The following is a 16,998-nucleotide window of genomic DNA, read 5'->3' as shown; positions in this document are numbered from 1 at the left end:
CGTCTAATTCCGACGTCCTCCTTTTCAGATCCGACCTCCTCCTTGTCAGCCCTTCTTCTTCCTCTCTCTCTGTCTGTTTTATTTTTCTAACGTGTAAAACCTTTAACCCTAAAGCCTTATGTGTATTTTTATACACCTTAAATTCCAAATCCTATTCCAACTAGTATTATGAATTAAAATAATAATCTTTAAATAATTTATATCTATAAACATATATATATATAAATATATATTCCTTCCATAATTAACTCATTAGTTAATTAAATCATATATACTTATAAATATCAATAAATATATATCTATATATATAGCTTTCCATAACAATTATTAATTAATTATATTTATATATAATTATATATATATATATATATATATATATATATATATATATATAAATATAATTGATACAAAAGTGATCATTTAAATAATTAAATAGTCACGGACCTTCATTAATTAACCCAATAAGGTTTCATACAAGCCCAAGACCACATCTTTTGGTCCAACTTTCCTTAAGCCCAATCCAATTAATTTAAATAAATAAGATAATTAATTAAATACAGAAATTAAAATAACTAATTACATGAAGCACATAAACAAACAAGAATTTACAACTAAGTCATATAATACCAATAAAATCAACACACCAATAATTCAATCAATAATCAACCACACAAACAATCAATCATCATACATAATCACGAAATATAACTTAATTAAAATAAGATAATTAATCTAGCACTCAATAAAATAAAATAAATCATTGAAAAATAAAATAAAATAATTAATCCTAATTAATAAATCTTTTAAACTTATCGGGGTATTACATTCTTCCCCCCTAACAAACGGAATTCCGTCCTCGGAATTCACAAATCCATGAAATAAAAACTTTGATTATTTAATTTCAAATTTCATTATTCCTTGTATCCGTGTGGAAATTAACCCATCCACACATATTCATTATTAGCAGACACATCACGTAATTAGCTAATTCCATATTTATATAATTGATAAATATAAGTACACACTAGAGACTCTCACTGGACTAAAGCAGTTTCAACCGGATAGTGGGTATCTCATGTAAAACGCACACAAAGGTGGTTACGAGTCCTCCTTCTACCAGAGCCCACACATCCTTAAACCCAGCTACCCATCTCAATCGGCAATATACGCCTCCATCCTAACCACTGATCCTGTGACTCAAGCTTATATCATGGCCCATATATGTGTGTGTGTGTATGTATATATATATATATATAATCCATTATATCCACATAAAAGTAAACTATCCAACCATATTATTTCAATGGCATACCATCCAACTATTCCGTTGACCTGACACGAATAAGTAGGACTTAACGCTATGGTTAATCCGTTCCCTTATAAATATATTGGTAGGACTTAACTTTTTTGGTTAATCCGTCCCTGAAATGCCACCGTCCCATACCGGTGTATTAAACCATACAATTCATAAATAAATAAGTAGGACTTAACTATTCCGTTAATCCGTCCCTAAAATACCTCCATATTATTTTATTGGTGCATAAATCCATAAAACTCATACTTCAAAATTAGGGGAAGACTCAACGATTTACCAATACCTTCTAAATCGGTGTCTTACCATTTTCCTGATAAGACTCAATGATTTACCATTAGGACACACTAACGGACCGAATATAGAATACAATGAATCCTAAACTTAAGCTCTAAGTAAAAGAGTACACAACGCGGAAGTCACACAACGAAAGACACCCTAGGGACACTTGAACCTGGAGTGCTCTGATACCAACTGTGATACCCCCTAATTTTGGAACACGGATTGATCAAGTCCGCGCACAAAATCAAGGGATATCAAAACAATTTAAGTATTTAACAAGCACAGAATACAAAGATGAATAATAAAGAATAAATAAACCGCTGAAGAAAACTAATAAATAAATATTACTTAATGATTCTCCAACAATTACAATTCGGAAATCCCATAACTCAAGGACCCCTTAAAACATTATCCAATAATCCAATACTATTTAAAAGTACACAAGATGAATAGACGAATGACAATCTCCCAGCTGCGGATCCTCAACCTCGAGACTGGAACCTCTAATAACCTGAAAAATAAATCGTGGGTTAAACCCTACGAGCAAGTTCACTCTACCAGGCCTCTGAAAACCAATAAGCAGACCTTAATCACATCCTAGTCAGTTGTTTAATCATTTAAACAACAAATTATAGTAAAAGAAATACTCTATTTAATCCCAACCCGATAATGATTTTAATTGTTTAAATCACATATCCAAAATCCAAGTTTTGACAAATCATTCACGTCTTCCCCAATATTATTTTATTAATGGAAAATAATACACTAACCAGTAAGTACTAAACTATTCTCATTTAAGAATATCTAACCCTAATCCAATCCATACATACAACAACCATAGATGATATTTTAATCATCTAACACATAACAACGTAATTATGCTTTGGCAAATCAACCATGCCATTGTAAATATTTTTATTTATATATTGGCAATTCAACCATGCCTCCATAAGTATATTTATTTATACATTGGCAATTCAACCATGCCTCCGTGTATGTATATTTATACATTGGCAATTCAACCATGCCTCCACAGGTATATTTATTCATACATTTAATTAGCAATTCATCCATGCTTTCCATATATGTATTCTATTCATACAAATATTTAGGTAATATATTTAATCATTTGACAATTCATCCATGCCCACACTTTAACCATGAATTAACTTTAAAATTAACAATATCCTAAATCATACATAGCCATCACATGCATATTATACGCATATCATTAATTTAACAACCAGCCTATTAAGATATGCCAAATAAGAATGATAATATTAATCATCTTAAATGATTTATATATATATATACCTACACATATGTTATTTAATGTATATATGTGTTTAACACCTTCTTTAATAATCCTTGATTATTTAAAATCAATATACATACATACATACATACATATATATATATATATATATATATATATATGTATATATATTCATCCTTCCATACAACTCATACACAAATTAAACTATATATACACATATATAAATAATTATATATATATATATATATATATACACTTCCTTCCATAACAAATTATTAATTTATTATATTTACCCAAATTAGTGCAACTAAATATGTCAGAAATAGTTTCCTTTAAATACTCCATACCGGTTTAAATAGTTTTCCGACACCGTCTCACTAAAACGTAAATATCTCTTATTAGGATAAGAATCTGATAATGAAATTGGTACCATTGGAAAGAAGACGAAAAATCCTTGAATTTGAGCTCAAGAATGACCCAATTTCGATTTAAAATGACTAAGTTATGACCGTTTTAATTTCTAGTGTCGAATTAGGCCAACATAGTTTCCCACACGCCCCCACGTGCTTACTATGCACTTGCACGCGCTGGATTTAAGCCTCCTTGTGTGCTGGTATTGGCTAAGCTCTTTCAGCTACCGTGAGCTCACCACACTGAATCCATCACTTCCTTTATGCCGCATCCAATGGTCATAAATGAGTGCGCAAATGAACACGCTCACACTAGATTATTTTCTATTAGCTATAATAGATCTAAGGTCCAGATCAGCGAGTGCACCATCTTCTCATGGTCTGCAATACACCAAATAATCCCATAGTTGACCAGACCACTTCTATGGTCCAGATACACATGCGCACCAAAGTTTTAGGCGCCGCGATGCACCATATCAATTCACATAAGTTTAATTAATCAAATGGCCCTAATTGGCGTATACACCCTATTATCCTACACCGCGCCGCACTGGATCAATTCTTTATTGTGCCGCCGCTCCACATGCGTCAGTTACCTAGTATATATATATATATATATATCCTAACAAATAATAGGAAAATAAATCCTAATAAATTCCTAAAAATATCAGAAAAATTCCAGAAAATTACAGAACAATTCTAGAAAAATAAAGAAACCATAATTAACTCTCTTGGGTCACAAATCCACCTATAGATTGATTTTAAAATATACATAACACCTATATATATCAATTAAAATCCAATAATCTAAAAATCAAATATAATAGTTTATACTTTTTAATTATTCCGATCTAACCATAATTTTTAAACAAATAAATTTAATTAAAGCCTTGATACTCAAGGTGAAATCCTTATGAGTTCTAAGAGGAAAGTTAGAGAAAACTCGCCTGAAGGTTTCGAAACGAAACCGACGCTTTAAGCTTTAATTATCTCTTCCAATTCCGACGTCCTCCTTTTCAGATCCGACCTCCTCCTTGTCAGCCCTTCTTCTTCCTCTCTCTCTGTCTGTTTTATTTTTCTAACGTGTAAAACCTTTAACCCTAAAGCCTTATGTGTATTTTTATACACCTTAAATTCCAAATCATATTCCAACTAGTATTATGAATTAAAATAATAATCTTTAAATAATTTATATCTATAAACATATATATATATAAATATATATTCCTTCCATAATTAACTCATTAGTTAATTAAATCATATATACTTATAAATATCAATAAATATATATCTATATATATATCTTTCCATAACAATTATTAATTAATTATATTTATATATAATTATATATATATATATATATATATATAAATATAATTGATACAAAAGTGATCATTTAAATAATTAAATAACCACGGACCTTCATTAATTAACCCAATAAGGTTTCATACAAGCCCAAGACCACATCTTTTGGTCCAACTTTCCTTAAGCCCAATCCAATTAATTTAAATAAATAAGATAATTAATTAAATACAGAAATTAAAATAACTAATTACATGAAGCACATAAACAAACAAGAATTTACAACTAAGTCATATAATACCAATAAAATCAACACACCAATAATTCAATCAATAATCAACCACACAAACAATCAATCATCATACATAATCACAAAATATAACTTAATTAAAATAAGATAATTAATCTAGCACTCAATAAAATAAAATAAATCATTGAAAAATAAAATAAAATAATTAATCCTAATTAATAAATCTTTTAAAATTATCGGGGTATTACAATTAGTCTGAACCACTGGTGCTGGAATAGGTGCCTGTTGAACCTGTGGCTGATTCCGGAGTGCAGTTGCTATACCTGCTTTTATAGCCCGAGCAATAAGGTCATTTATATGGGGAGGAAACTCTGGATCCCTGCCCTGATTATAGCCCAGATCCTAAAACTCCTGAGTAGTTTGATGAATATCCTCATGCTCTAAGTGCAACTGACCATCATCATCCTGAAATCCAGGCAATTGCTGCTCTTCCTCCATTTGCTGATGCTGTAGGAGATCTTGCTGCCTACGTGCCGCTTCCCTTCGCTGCCTATTGTTCCGTCTGGTTCTAGCGTTAACCATTTTGTTAACATAGAAAGACAGATATCAGTACGATTTAAACGGACCGTAAAAGAATACAACGAATCCTAAACTTAAGCTCTAAACAAGAGAATACGTTACGCGGAAGTCTTATTACGAAATAACCTAGAGACACTGAACCTGGAGTGCTCTGATACCAACTGTGATACTCATCGATTCTAGAGCCACGGGTGATCAAGTCCGAGCACAGATCTGAGGGATACCAAACAATTTATATTTAAACAAGCATGATTACAAGAAGGATTAAGAAATAAATAATAAAGGCTGAAATAATCTAAATAATAAATCCTCAAAGTATTAATAAAATAATCCAATATTCCAAAACCTCTATCATTATTAGAACTCGGGAATCCATCTAGTGGACCCTTAAGAATAACCCAACTGAAAAATAAATAACTGAACTAAAAAGGGAAAACCAAAACTAAATATAAGTAATAGTCCTACGTAGTCGGAAGAATGAGTGGCTATCTCTGCTCAGCATGAACGACCTCTAAGACTGGAATCGTTCGATACTTGAAAAATAATAGTAGGTCAGGCCCACGAACAAGTTCTACACTGCTACAATCCAAACAGAGACTCGATACGCAGATAAATCCTAGACAACTCAACAATAGCTAAAAAGTCCATATATGTATAAATACACACTATAGGACGCTCACTAGTCCATAGGTCTGTCTCAACCTAAATAGAAGGTAATCGCACATAAAATGGGTATGTATACCTCGACCTACCAGGGACCAGGTGTTTACTATGTCCAGTTATCCATCCTAAGTGATATATGCACCCTAACTATGATCTTGAGACTCAAACTCATATCACGGTACCATAATCATATATATATAAATCCATCCAAAAACTAAGGTATGTCATTCAATTGTTTATTGACCTGACACAGATATAAATAGGACTTAACTTTTATAGTTAATTCATTTCCTTTTAATAGAATAGGTAGGACTTAGTGTTTTGAACTAATCTATTCTTAATATGTCACCGTCCCATACCGGTGTATATAATCCACAGATCCAATAATTGATGAAGTAGAAATAAATAGTTCATCAATCATAATCCAGAATAAGCATAATAAAAATCTGATATGTATATGTCCATATTATGCAACCAATACAAGATTTTGAAATCATGTCACAGTCATTTAAATTGCTAAAAATAAGATTAAGCAATTAAATCCTCTATATCCGTTAATAGCATGCAAACTTGTTTAAACTTTCATACTGTTCAAATCATTAGCATATAGATATAAATTATGCATTATGGGGTTTTAATATATCATGGAATATTATTTAGAATCCCATCAATTACCCAAAACAGTTCTGGAATCCCAAAATATCCGAACAATGCCTAAAAAAAACTCCAGTACGTATCAAAACAAAAGAGCCTGCTCTTTTCGAAAGGAGCCTGCTCTTTTTTGAAAAGAGCCACCTCTCGACCTGTTGTAACCTTCCTTCTCCATCTCCGGCGACCTTCAACCCCTCTGTTCTCCATTGTTAATGGTCCTAAGGGTCTGAACTATGCCCTGAATAATTCCAAATTATTATATAAACCCAGTATGCATCACTAACAACAATTAAAACACATATGATGAAATAATTGATACGATAACCTAATTTCAATTTCAAACACAATATAAAGTTTAACTTATGGATTAACATGCACACAAGGCCAATTTTAATGTTTTATTAATCTTGGAGACTATCTAGGCATGCATAGAATACAAGTCTAAGGGAAAGAGCAAGAGAAAGAACTTGCCTTTGAGATTTTGGATTAAAATCTCAACGTCACCATCCTAGATTTTCCGGCAAATCCTCGACTGTTCTCCACTCCTATACTGCTCCTGGTTTAACCCATAAGTAGTCTTCAATAACCTCCACTTGGTTCAACTTTTTCTCTCGGCAAAAACCCTAGTTCATTCCCTCAGTTCTCTCTCAAACCTCTCTGTAATATCTCTCTGCTCGTCGACACTGTTACGTGAAAAGGGTTCTAAAACCTTTGGCAGACACATAACACTATATATATAAGCTTATATGAAAACCTAATTCTAATTAAATGAGGAGACAGAAACGAAAAATAAAAGAAAAAATAATATAAATGATATATATATATATATATAAAAGTCTACCATCCCGTACGTAATAATCACATATATATATATATTAATCCCTAAAACTATATAATACATATATACAGAATATTAATACTAATAATTAAACTAACCTTATATACACATATATCCATTTATATATGTATAATCATTAATGGGTAATAACCATACCTATTTAATCCTCTGTCCAAGTAATTCATGTGACCCAAACCGTTGGTCCATTGCTACTATCTAAGCCTAACTCTATTAAATTTAAACAATAAATTTAAAAGTCCACATAAACATATAATAATAAATCAATGAAACAATTAAGTAAACAAATAAATCAATTAAACAATTAACCAATTAATCAAATAATGAAAATAAACAATTAACTAATTAAACAAATAGCCATATAAACAAAAATAATTGCAATAAAACAATAAAAGAAATACCGAGACTATCATTTTAAAATTAGGGGTAGTACACTGGGGTTTTCGTAACTTTAACAGTACATAAATTTTTTTTAGATTTTTTCATTAAACAAATTTACTCTAAGGACAAAAATTGTAAATTCATATCAATTCACTAATCACAAATGGTTAATTTGGGCCTTTATGTTATATTGTGGCCATCTTCTATCTACATGTACAAGTTGAAAACTTGAGGGGTCCTTTGTGTAATTTGTCCTATTTTTTTTAAAAAAATGAGTTCCTAATAACCTATTTTTGGATTTTTTCAAAAAAAAACCATTCTGCTAAATAGTGTCTTAAAGGCACTGTTCAGCTATGTTCTTGATCATTTTTTTTTTTTTTTTTTTTTTTTTTTTTAAAAAAAAAACTTCACCAAAACTCTGCGTTTTGGTCAAGGAAAAAACACAAAATAAAAATTATAACGATCGGGCTCGTGGTATTCCGCAAGTCAAAGTGGGTCCTGTCTATTTCCGCTAGCCTTGCACTGGTTTGGGGCTCCCAAATTGTCAAAATCAGGCTTTGAAGAGCCGCTGGGATGCTCTAAACTTTGAAGAACTGTGGGGACTTATTAGAGAAAGAGAACTTTTTGGCCGGTTTCACCTTTGTTTGATCTTACGCCAAAAAAGCCGACAAATTATCTGAAAAAAGTATTCCTGCCTTGAATATTCAAAAAAAGAATCAAGTTCAAGTGCACAAAAATTCAAGTGTGAAAATGTCTTCATATCATAGCATCATTATCACCTAATGTTCACGCCGTGAAAGCTCGTGTTTGAGACACTCGTATAGGACAGTTAAAGTAGGGTAAAGTAGTGGACCAAACTTGGAATTAGACTCAAATGTATAAACTTAAAAAAGATTCTCTTCTCCACTGCAGCATATATATGAGATATATATCTACTATATATGTAATGTTGTTGCTTATATATGTATCTACATTTACATGATGAGGACATATTTGATTGAAGGATTCACGGCATACTCTACACAACATAATTTGTGGGAGTGTGGCAAAAATGGATGCATACTTGGAGGCAATTAAAAACAGCCTAAAAGGCTAAAATGTGAAGTCAATATTTTCCATGGTAGAGATGATGATGTTATCCCAGTTGAATGTAGCTACAATGTACAGTCCAGAGTTCCTCGTGCCCGGGTTAAGGTTTTCGATAACAAAGACCATATCACCATTGTCGTTGGAATACAGAAGGCCTTTGCTAGGGAACTTGAGCAAATTTGGACCAACTCAAACCAACCCTAGCTTCTATTTCCCACTAAGATACAGTATATATATATATATATATATATATATATATATATATATATATATATAATGACCATAAATTCTTGTCCTGCCGAAGCATGGATGAAGATACTTGGAAACTGGCAAATTTTCTACTAGTAATTACAAATTATTATTATTAGGGTGTGTGCTTCATGTCATGTTACTTTGATGGGGAAGAAAAAGGAACCCTCAAATCTTCACTTTATTTAATTAATAATTATAGAGTGTGCTTGGTTTTCCAATATTCTATAAACATGTTTTTTTTTAGGTTGAATTATTTGTATGTATTGCAACTCTGTATAACAGCTGAAGGGTAACTATGGTCACCAACTTTTTTACTCCTAAATGACTTCAATTGCTTTCACTTGAATTTTAATCGAATCGATTAATAAATTTCATTATTTGTCAAAGACCCTATACACCCCCCCTCTACGGTCAATTATTAGGTAACATCTCTCTCTTTGTATATATATATATATGTAACACACACGTCTGTATATTGTACGAATGTTGTAGATCCAGAGCATAAAGGCAATTGGCCAGAGTGTGGACTATATGGTGGAAAGGGACTTGCAAAGGTAGGGAGCAAGAGGAGGACAAGGAGAATATTCTTAGATTACTATTTTGACAAGTTACTAAGAATGCAAGAAACAAATAGGAATTTTTGTCTAAAAAGACAGGTACGACGCTGTCCCATTTCAAACCAGTAGGATGAATTTCAACAATACTTTTAATCATTCAAATGGAGAGGATGAAACAATAGTGGGAGTGAACAATAAACTAATAATAAAATAATATACTGCCTAGAACTGCATCCAACTGCATCCTGAAGATCGTACAAACCACATTATGCTCCGTTTAATCAAACTGTGCACCAAACCCCAACCCGCAGCTGAGTTCACAATTGCCACTAACATAATTCATTAACAATTGCCATTTACTCTGGTTGAAGAGACAACACAGAAGACCGGCATTTTGAAAATCATTAGTCAATAGTTCTCTCAACTACTGCAGTTATCGTTTACATGACAAATCATACGAACAAATCAACTAGTGATCCAACCATTTATCGAACTTCATCAGACAATCGCATGACTAAGCATGCTGGAAATATAGACCCTGCAGGTTGTGGCATTGAAAAACCAGTAAGATAATGCACAAAATTACATTAAGCCCAATGATGGAATCGAATTTGAACCAACGGCTATGAAGCACAGTGGGGTCCCAAGAAAGCACCTACAGTGCCATATCTATGCAATCATCTTCCATTTAGAAGCCATTGATCAAACTAGCTGTATCATGTAATATATAAACATTAAAGCCCTTGTGATAAATGATAAGAACTACATAGAAAAATGAATATATCATTAACTTGCAAACCAATTGAGAAAAAATCCCAATAACTAATTGCGAAAAAAATTGAAAGGCCACGCAATTACAGAGTGAACAGAGATTATATATTGTTTGAATTGGAACCAAAAATAGAAGGGGGAAGCAAAGTTTTGAGAGATGGCAGTAGTGCATTAAAAACATATAATCCGCGAGAGACCAAAAAGAAGCATGCTACATCATAACTAGAGAAACAGCAAATTGTAACATGCAGGTACTACTACATCAAACGATTTATAAAGGCAACATACATATAATCGAGGGAGGGAGAGACCAAATAGGTGGCAACTAAGTGCCAGCCATCATCTTTAACGAATGCAGTGAAGGAGGAAGGGTTCTCGTTTAAGATGATGGTTGGCACTGGGTTGCCTCCTATTTTCTGATATGGCCGGCAGTAGTGGAAGCAGAGCAATAACTGTGACAGAGGCAGCTCCAAAAATCACTTCCTCTAATGATTTTTTATTCATTTTCGACACAAGATTCACTGGGGATGATCCCAATTAATAATACACAATTTCTTTCATTGCATGTTGTGGGAAATTTCCTCGCGTGTGTATGAGAATGAGTCTTCACATTGCCTTTTATACTAAGCGTTGTCTCCAACCTTGTATTTCCAGGAAGCTCCATTCTTGATATCAAAGCAGAATACACTGTAAGTTCCAGGAAGTCTCTATTATATCAATCAAAGCCAAAAATACAGTAAGTTCCAGGAAGTATCTATTACATCAACCAAAGCCGAATATACAGTAAGCTCGATTCTTGATATCAAAGCAGAATATACAGTAATTTCCTCGTGTGTGTGTGTGAAAGGATGAGCCTTGACATTGACTTTTATACTAAGCATCGGCTCCAACTCCATTCTTGATATTAATTTCCAGGAAGCTCCATTCTTGATATCAAAACATAATATACAGTAATTTCCAGGAAGTCTCTGGTAAATGATTATTACACAGAATAGTTACAGTGAATTGGTAGACAAACTCTTTTAATTGGTCAGTTATGCAACAAATTAATAAGAAAGTGGAGGACTTACTCTTTTAATTGGTTAATTATGCAATAAATAAGAAAGTGAAGCCCTCCATTTAGTTGTATTTGATATATATAGCCAATTAAAATTTATTTTGTTAGTTAATTTACTGCAAGTGTTCGGTGTGAGTATCACTGCTCTTATATCAATCTGAGGATACCAAAGGCGGCATGGGCCGGATCCAACCCACATGATGAAGAATGGGCCTGGTAAATGACTTGGGCCCGAATCAAGTTGTCATCAGGCAAGCTCAATGCTGAAGAGTGAAGTTGGAGGCCCTTAAAGGTGATCGGGCCCATGGTTATAAAAGCCTGGAGGACAAGCCCAATGGAGAAAGTTAGTTAGAAATCTTCTAGAACACAGTAAACGATCTATAAATATGCAGAAAGTAAAGGAGAGGGGGATCGAAATTTTTGAAGTGTAATGAAACTCTGTCAGTTTAGAGAGAGAAAATTATTGCATCTTCAATGGCGCCGTCTGTGGGAAACGATGAAGATTTTTTGATGTTTGATTTAGATTGATTCGATCCAGTGTAGTTCGTGAAGACGAAGCTTGATCGTTAAAGGCAGAATTAAGATCGGTGAAATCGTGATCTGTCTGGCTAAATCTCGAATACAGTTGATTTTGAGAGGTTGGTGTTTGATCTATGCAGCTCTGATTTGTGCGGTCGAGATTTGCTGAGATTGCTAAAATTGGCAAGTTCGTTGCCGGAGCAACTCAGATCCAGACAATCACGATCGAAATTCAGCTAAGCTAGAATCTAGATCTAGAGCGTCCGCATTGGTGAAGTTCAGATCTAATCAGAAATTTGCGGTTAATGACTTTGCTACGATCTGGAATGATGATCGGAGGAGAGAGTTCAAATCCAGTGGAGAATGGCCAACAGATGAAGCTTGATAAACCGATGAACATGATCGAGGCTCTGAGAAAAGAAAATGCAGAGTTGAGAGCTGGAATGTAGCACTGAGAGGTTCCGGTTGCGCCGCGACCGCCTCCAATGGACGAAAGAGACGTGTGGCCTGATGAAGCACATCAAGGTGAGCAAGAGGGAGATAACCACATCGATCTCCATCACGAGGAGGTCAGGATGGAGAATTTACCGCCAAATGCTCATTGAATTGAGGATCGAGAAAGATCTATACATCTCGATCCGCATCGTGAGTAGATCAGGCGGGAAGAAACTACAACTTTTAATCTGCATCAGGAAAGGTACAATCGCGAATAGGATATGGAATTTGATTGTCACAAGATCAACTCACAGTGGCAGAAAGAGTTCACCGAGGAAAGGTCGTTCGATCCACCTTATCGGCCTTCAATGGCCACATATGATTATAGGGGTTCGGAAAGAAAACCTACAGATCAAAGAATCGTCACAAGGTTTGAAAGAGAGAATGAGGCCCTCCGTTTGGCAGCACGGACGAGATCTTGAATGCTTCGAGCCCGAGGAAGTTTTCCATGCCTGTTTTCATTCTGTTTGACGGAACGACCGATCCGATTGATCATGTATATCACATTCAGTTGAAGATGACACTAAACACGAGAATGATACCTTGATGTGTAAATGTTTTCCTACAAGCTTAGCTGGATCGGTGCTCAACTGGTTTAAGAACCTGCTGAAGGGCTCAGTGGACAGTTTCCGTAGTCTGTGTGATCGGTTCATAAGCCAGTACAATGGGAATAAGCGCCCGGCAAAAGATATCTCTAGTCTGTTCACCATGAAGCAGCATGACGATGAGCGTCTCCAAGCCTTTCTTACCAGGTTCAACCTAACCAAGAACATAGTGATAGGGTGCCATCCTTCCACAGCAGTTCAAGCATTCAAGTTAGTGATAACCCGGGGAACACCATTTCATACAAGTTTGGTGGTGAACACGCCGAAGACAATGGACGAGCTGAATGAGAGAGTTGATGGTTTCGTGCGTTTGGAAGAAGAAGAAGCAACTAATGCTAGGAAGACATCTATCATCTCCATTGAAGAAAAGTCCAAAGCTAAGATACGGCAGAAACAAGCTCCGCTGCAACGTCAGACCTCCTGGAAGGCAGAGAAGAGGCCCAGGGAGGATGATTTGATTACTCCACTCAAAGTTATGCTGGCAAGGCTATACCAAGAAAACAAAGATAAGTTTCGTCCTCCCTTGCCAATTAGACAACCTCTCGAACAGAGGGATCAGTCTAAACATTGTGCTTTTTATAGTGATTTTGGTCATCAGACTAACGAATGCAGGAACTTAAGGAGGCAAGTGGAAATGCTGATCGCCAGGGGAGAGTTTGCAGGATATGTTCAAGGACTAGCCCAAGAGTAGAATCGACCAATTGAGTAAGTCAAGAGAAATCAAAAGCTGAACCACCATGACACTTAGCCCGTTTGGATTATAAATGCAATTCATGGTCGACCTGAACGAGCCGAAGAATTTGAAGAAGTGATCCGAACATGTCTTCGCCATGCACAAATAAAGAGGAGAATAGGCAGTGTCAACACTCTGTACCAGCAGAGCAAATCAACGCAGATAAGATGCGATCAAACATATTTGATGTGAGTTCAGATTCCTCATGAAGATCCCCTGGTCGTTAGTTTGACAGTGACTGAGTGTTTGGTACGAAGAGTGCTAATTGATCCAGGGAGCAGTGCCAATATCATGCCTAAAGTCACTTTCAATGGGCTGGAAATCAAGCCAGAGGAGCTCAAATATACTGGGAATCCGTTATTGGGATTTGATGGAAAATGAGTTGAACCGATCGGCACAGTAGAATTGCTTGTCCGGGCAGCTGAAAGGGAGCTTATCGAGAGCTTTGTGGTGGTGGAGATCCATCCCTCTTACAATCTGTTGATAGGGAAAAGGTGGATTCATAGGGTACAGGGAGTCCCATCGACCCTACACCAAGTGATGAGATGCCTAAGTTCGGATGGGAGCAAGGTGATTCACATCTATGGGGATCAGGTTGCCGCAAAGGGATGTTCCTCAGTGACTCTGAAAGCCGCAGGGAAGGAAAAAGCTCCCATCCGCTCTGCTAGCACACAATAGCAATTAAAGAAACCTCCCCCCGGCACGAACGGGGAGGAGGAGCCTCCGGTGCAAACTAAGGAACCCTTAGTTGAAGTTCAGATTAATCATTTGAGGCTAGATTGAACCACAAAGGTAGGTTCAGGGCTTGCTGAGGAAGAAAAACGTCAGTTGATTGATTTCCTTTCCCAGAACGTAAATGTATTCACTTGGAGCCATCTGGACATACTGGGGATCGACCCCTCAGTCTCTTGCCATTCCCTTAATGTAGATCCGAGCGTCAAGCCAGTGATGTAAAAATAGAGAAGGTTCGCCCCCGAGTGCAACCAGATCATTGCAGACGAAGTTAATCGATTGTTAGAGGCTGGATTTATCAGAGAAGTACAATACTCGGTTTGGTTGTCGAACGTGGTTGTAGTGCAAAAGAAGAATGGAAAATAGAGAGTTTGCATTGATTTCACCAATCTGAACAAAGCCTGCCCGAAGGATAGTTTTCCACTTCCAAAGATTGATCAAATGGTGGACGCAACAACTGGGTATGAGCTGTTGACCTTTCTAGATGCTTATTCAGGCTACAATCAAATCCCAATGGACCCAAGCGATGAGGAAAAGACCTCTTTTGTCACTGAACGAGGGATCTATTGCTACAAGGTCATGTCGTTCGGACTGAAAAATGTTGGAGCTACGTACCAAAGGTTGGTTAGCAAGATTTTTAAGGATCAAATGGGCAAGACAGTGGAGGCTTACATCGACGACATGGTGATAAAAAGCAAACAGAAGGACCATCACTTGAAGCATTTACAGGAGGTGTTCAATGTACTAAGAAAGTATGGAATGAGGCTGAATCCAACTAAATGCTCGTTCGGCGTAGGATCCAGGCAATTCCTTGGCCATGTGGTTAACAACAGAGGGATTGAGGTCAGCCCAGCCCAATCGGAAGCTTTGCTAAAAAATGCTGAACCAAGCACTGTCAAAGAAGTCTAAGTTCTCACCGGACGCATAGCGGCACTGAGTCGATTCATCTCTAAGTTATCCGACCGATGCAAGCCATTCTTCGATACAATCAGGGGTCACGGAAAACAGTCCTGGGGGGATGAACAAAGGTAAGCGCTGGTCAAGTTGAAAGAATATATGCGGAACCCACCAGTCTTGAATGCCCCAGAGCCAGCCGAAAAGCTTTTCTTGTACCTTGGAGTTTCTAACATTGCAACCAGTGGTGTGCTGATACGATGTGCCGAGGGTAAGCAGTTCCCAGTTTTCTATGTAAGCAAAACGTTGATCGAGCCAGAAAGAAAGTATTCAAAGGTTGAACGAGTAATCTTATCCTTGGTAAATGCAAAGAGGAAGCTCAGGCATTACTTCGAGTCCCATCCTATAGTCTTTCTGACCACATTTCCTATAAGGGTGATCCTGCATAAGCCTGATTTGTCCGGACGAATGACGAAGTGGGCAATAGAACTTAGTTCTTTTGACATAACGTATGAACCCCGAACGGCCATTAAAGGGCAAGCTGTGGACGATTTCTTACTGGAGTGTGATATGGATGAGCCAGATGAATGTCTTGAAGAATCTTCATGGAAGCTCTTCATTGACAGATCCTCAAATCAGATTGGGGTAGGAATTGGGGTCAAGTTACAAACACCAGAAGGCACTACGCTGAGCCAAGCGATCAGGCTTGAGTTCAGAGCAACCAACAATGAAGCAGAGTATGAAGCGCTACTGACTGGGTTAAGGTTGGCCAAGGAGCTAAGAGTCAAAAGCTTAGTCGCCTTCAGTGATTCACAGTTAATCATTCGGCAAGTGACTGGGGAATATAGAACAAAGGATGAGACAATGGAGGCATACCGTTCCGCCGTTATGCATAAGGCCAGAAGTTTTGATCAGATTAAGTTCATTCCATTGCCGAGCGAGCATAACGAAGATGCCGATCGGTTGGCCTGCAGTGCGTCAAGCTCAGGTGGAACATTGGCAAGGGTGATTCCAATTGGTGTGCTATGCCAGCCATCTATCCTGCAGGAACCGTCAAGCTCGGATCCCTGGCAGATGAATGTCATACCATATGAGCCAAGCTGGATAGATCCAATTATTGCGTATATACGAGATGGTGTTTTGCCCGAACAGAGGGATAAAGTAAGAAGGATCAGATCAAATGCTATAAAATATGCCACAGTATACAACCAACTATACAGGAGGTCTTATTTAGGACCTTACTTAAAGTGTGTAACCCCTGCAGAGGCTCAGCAGATACTGCGGACTATCCATGAAGGGGTTTGTGGTAATCATTCGGGGGAAGGTCTCTAG

General features: G+C 36.2%; 1 protein-coding gene across 1 annotated transcript; it reads left to right on the top strand.

The window, feature by feature from the left end:
• Window positions 1-15,828: 15,828 nt before the first annotated feature.
• On the top strand, window positions 15,829-16,998 carry LOC132304778 (uncharacterized). The gene has a single exon (XM_059802497.1). It carries the CDS (start codon window positions 15,829-15,831, stop codon window positions 16,996-16,998), a length of 1,170 nt encoding a protein of 389 aa, XP_059658480.1.

The sequence above is a fragment of the Cornus florida genome, unplaced genomic scaffold, assembly GCF_030987335.1.
Source record: "Cornus florida cultivar Cherokee Brave unplaced genomic scaffold, ASM3098733v1 CherokeeBrave_3.0.0_Hap2_Chr04, whole genome shotgun sequence".
NCBI classification, from domain to species: Eukaryota; Viridiplantae; Streptophyta; class Magnoliopsida; order Cornales; family Cornaceae; genus Cornus; species Cornus florida.
The sequence above is the reverse complement of the archived record's forward strand: the minus strand, read 5'-3'. Positions and strand labels throughout refer to the sequence as shown.

Coding starts and splice junctions, on each gene's coding strand:
- LOC132304778 (XM_059802497.1), top strand. CDS start 15,829: ATGCGGAACCCACCAGTCTTGAATGCCCCAGAGCCAGCCGAAAAGCTT.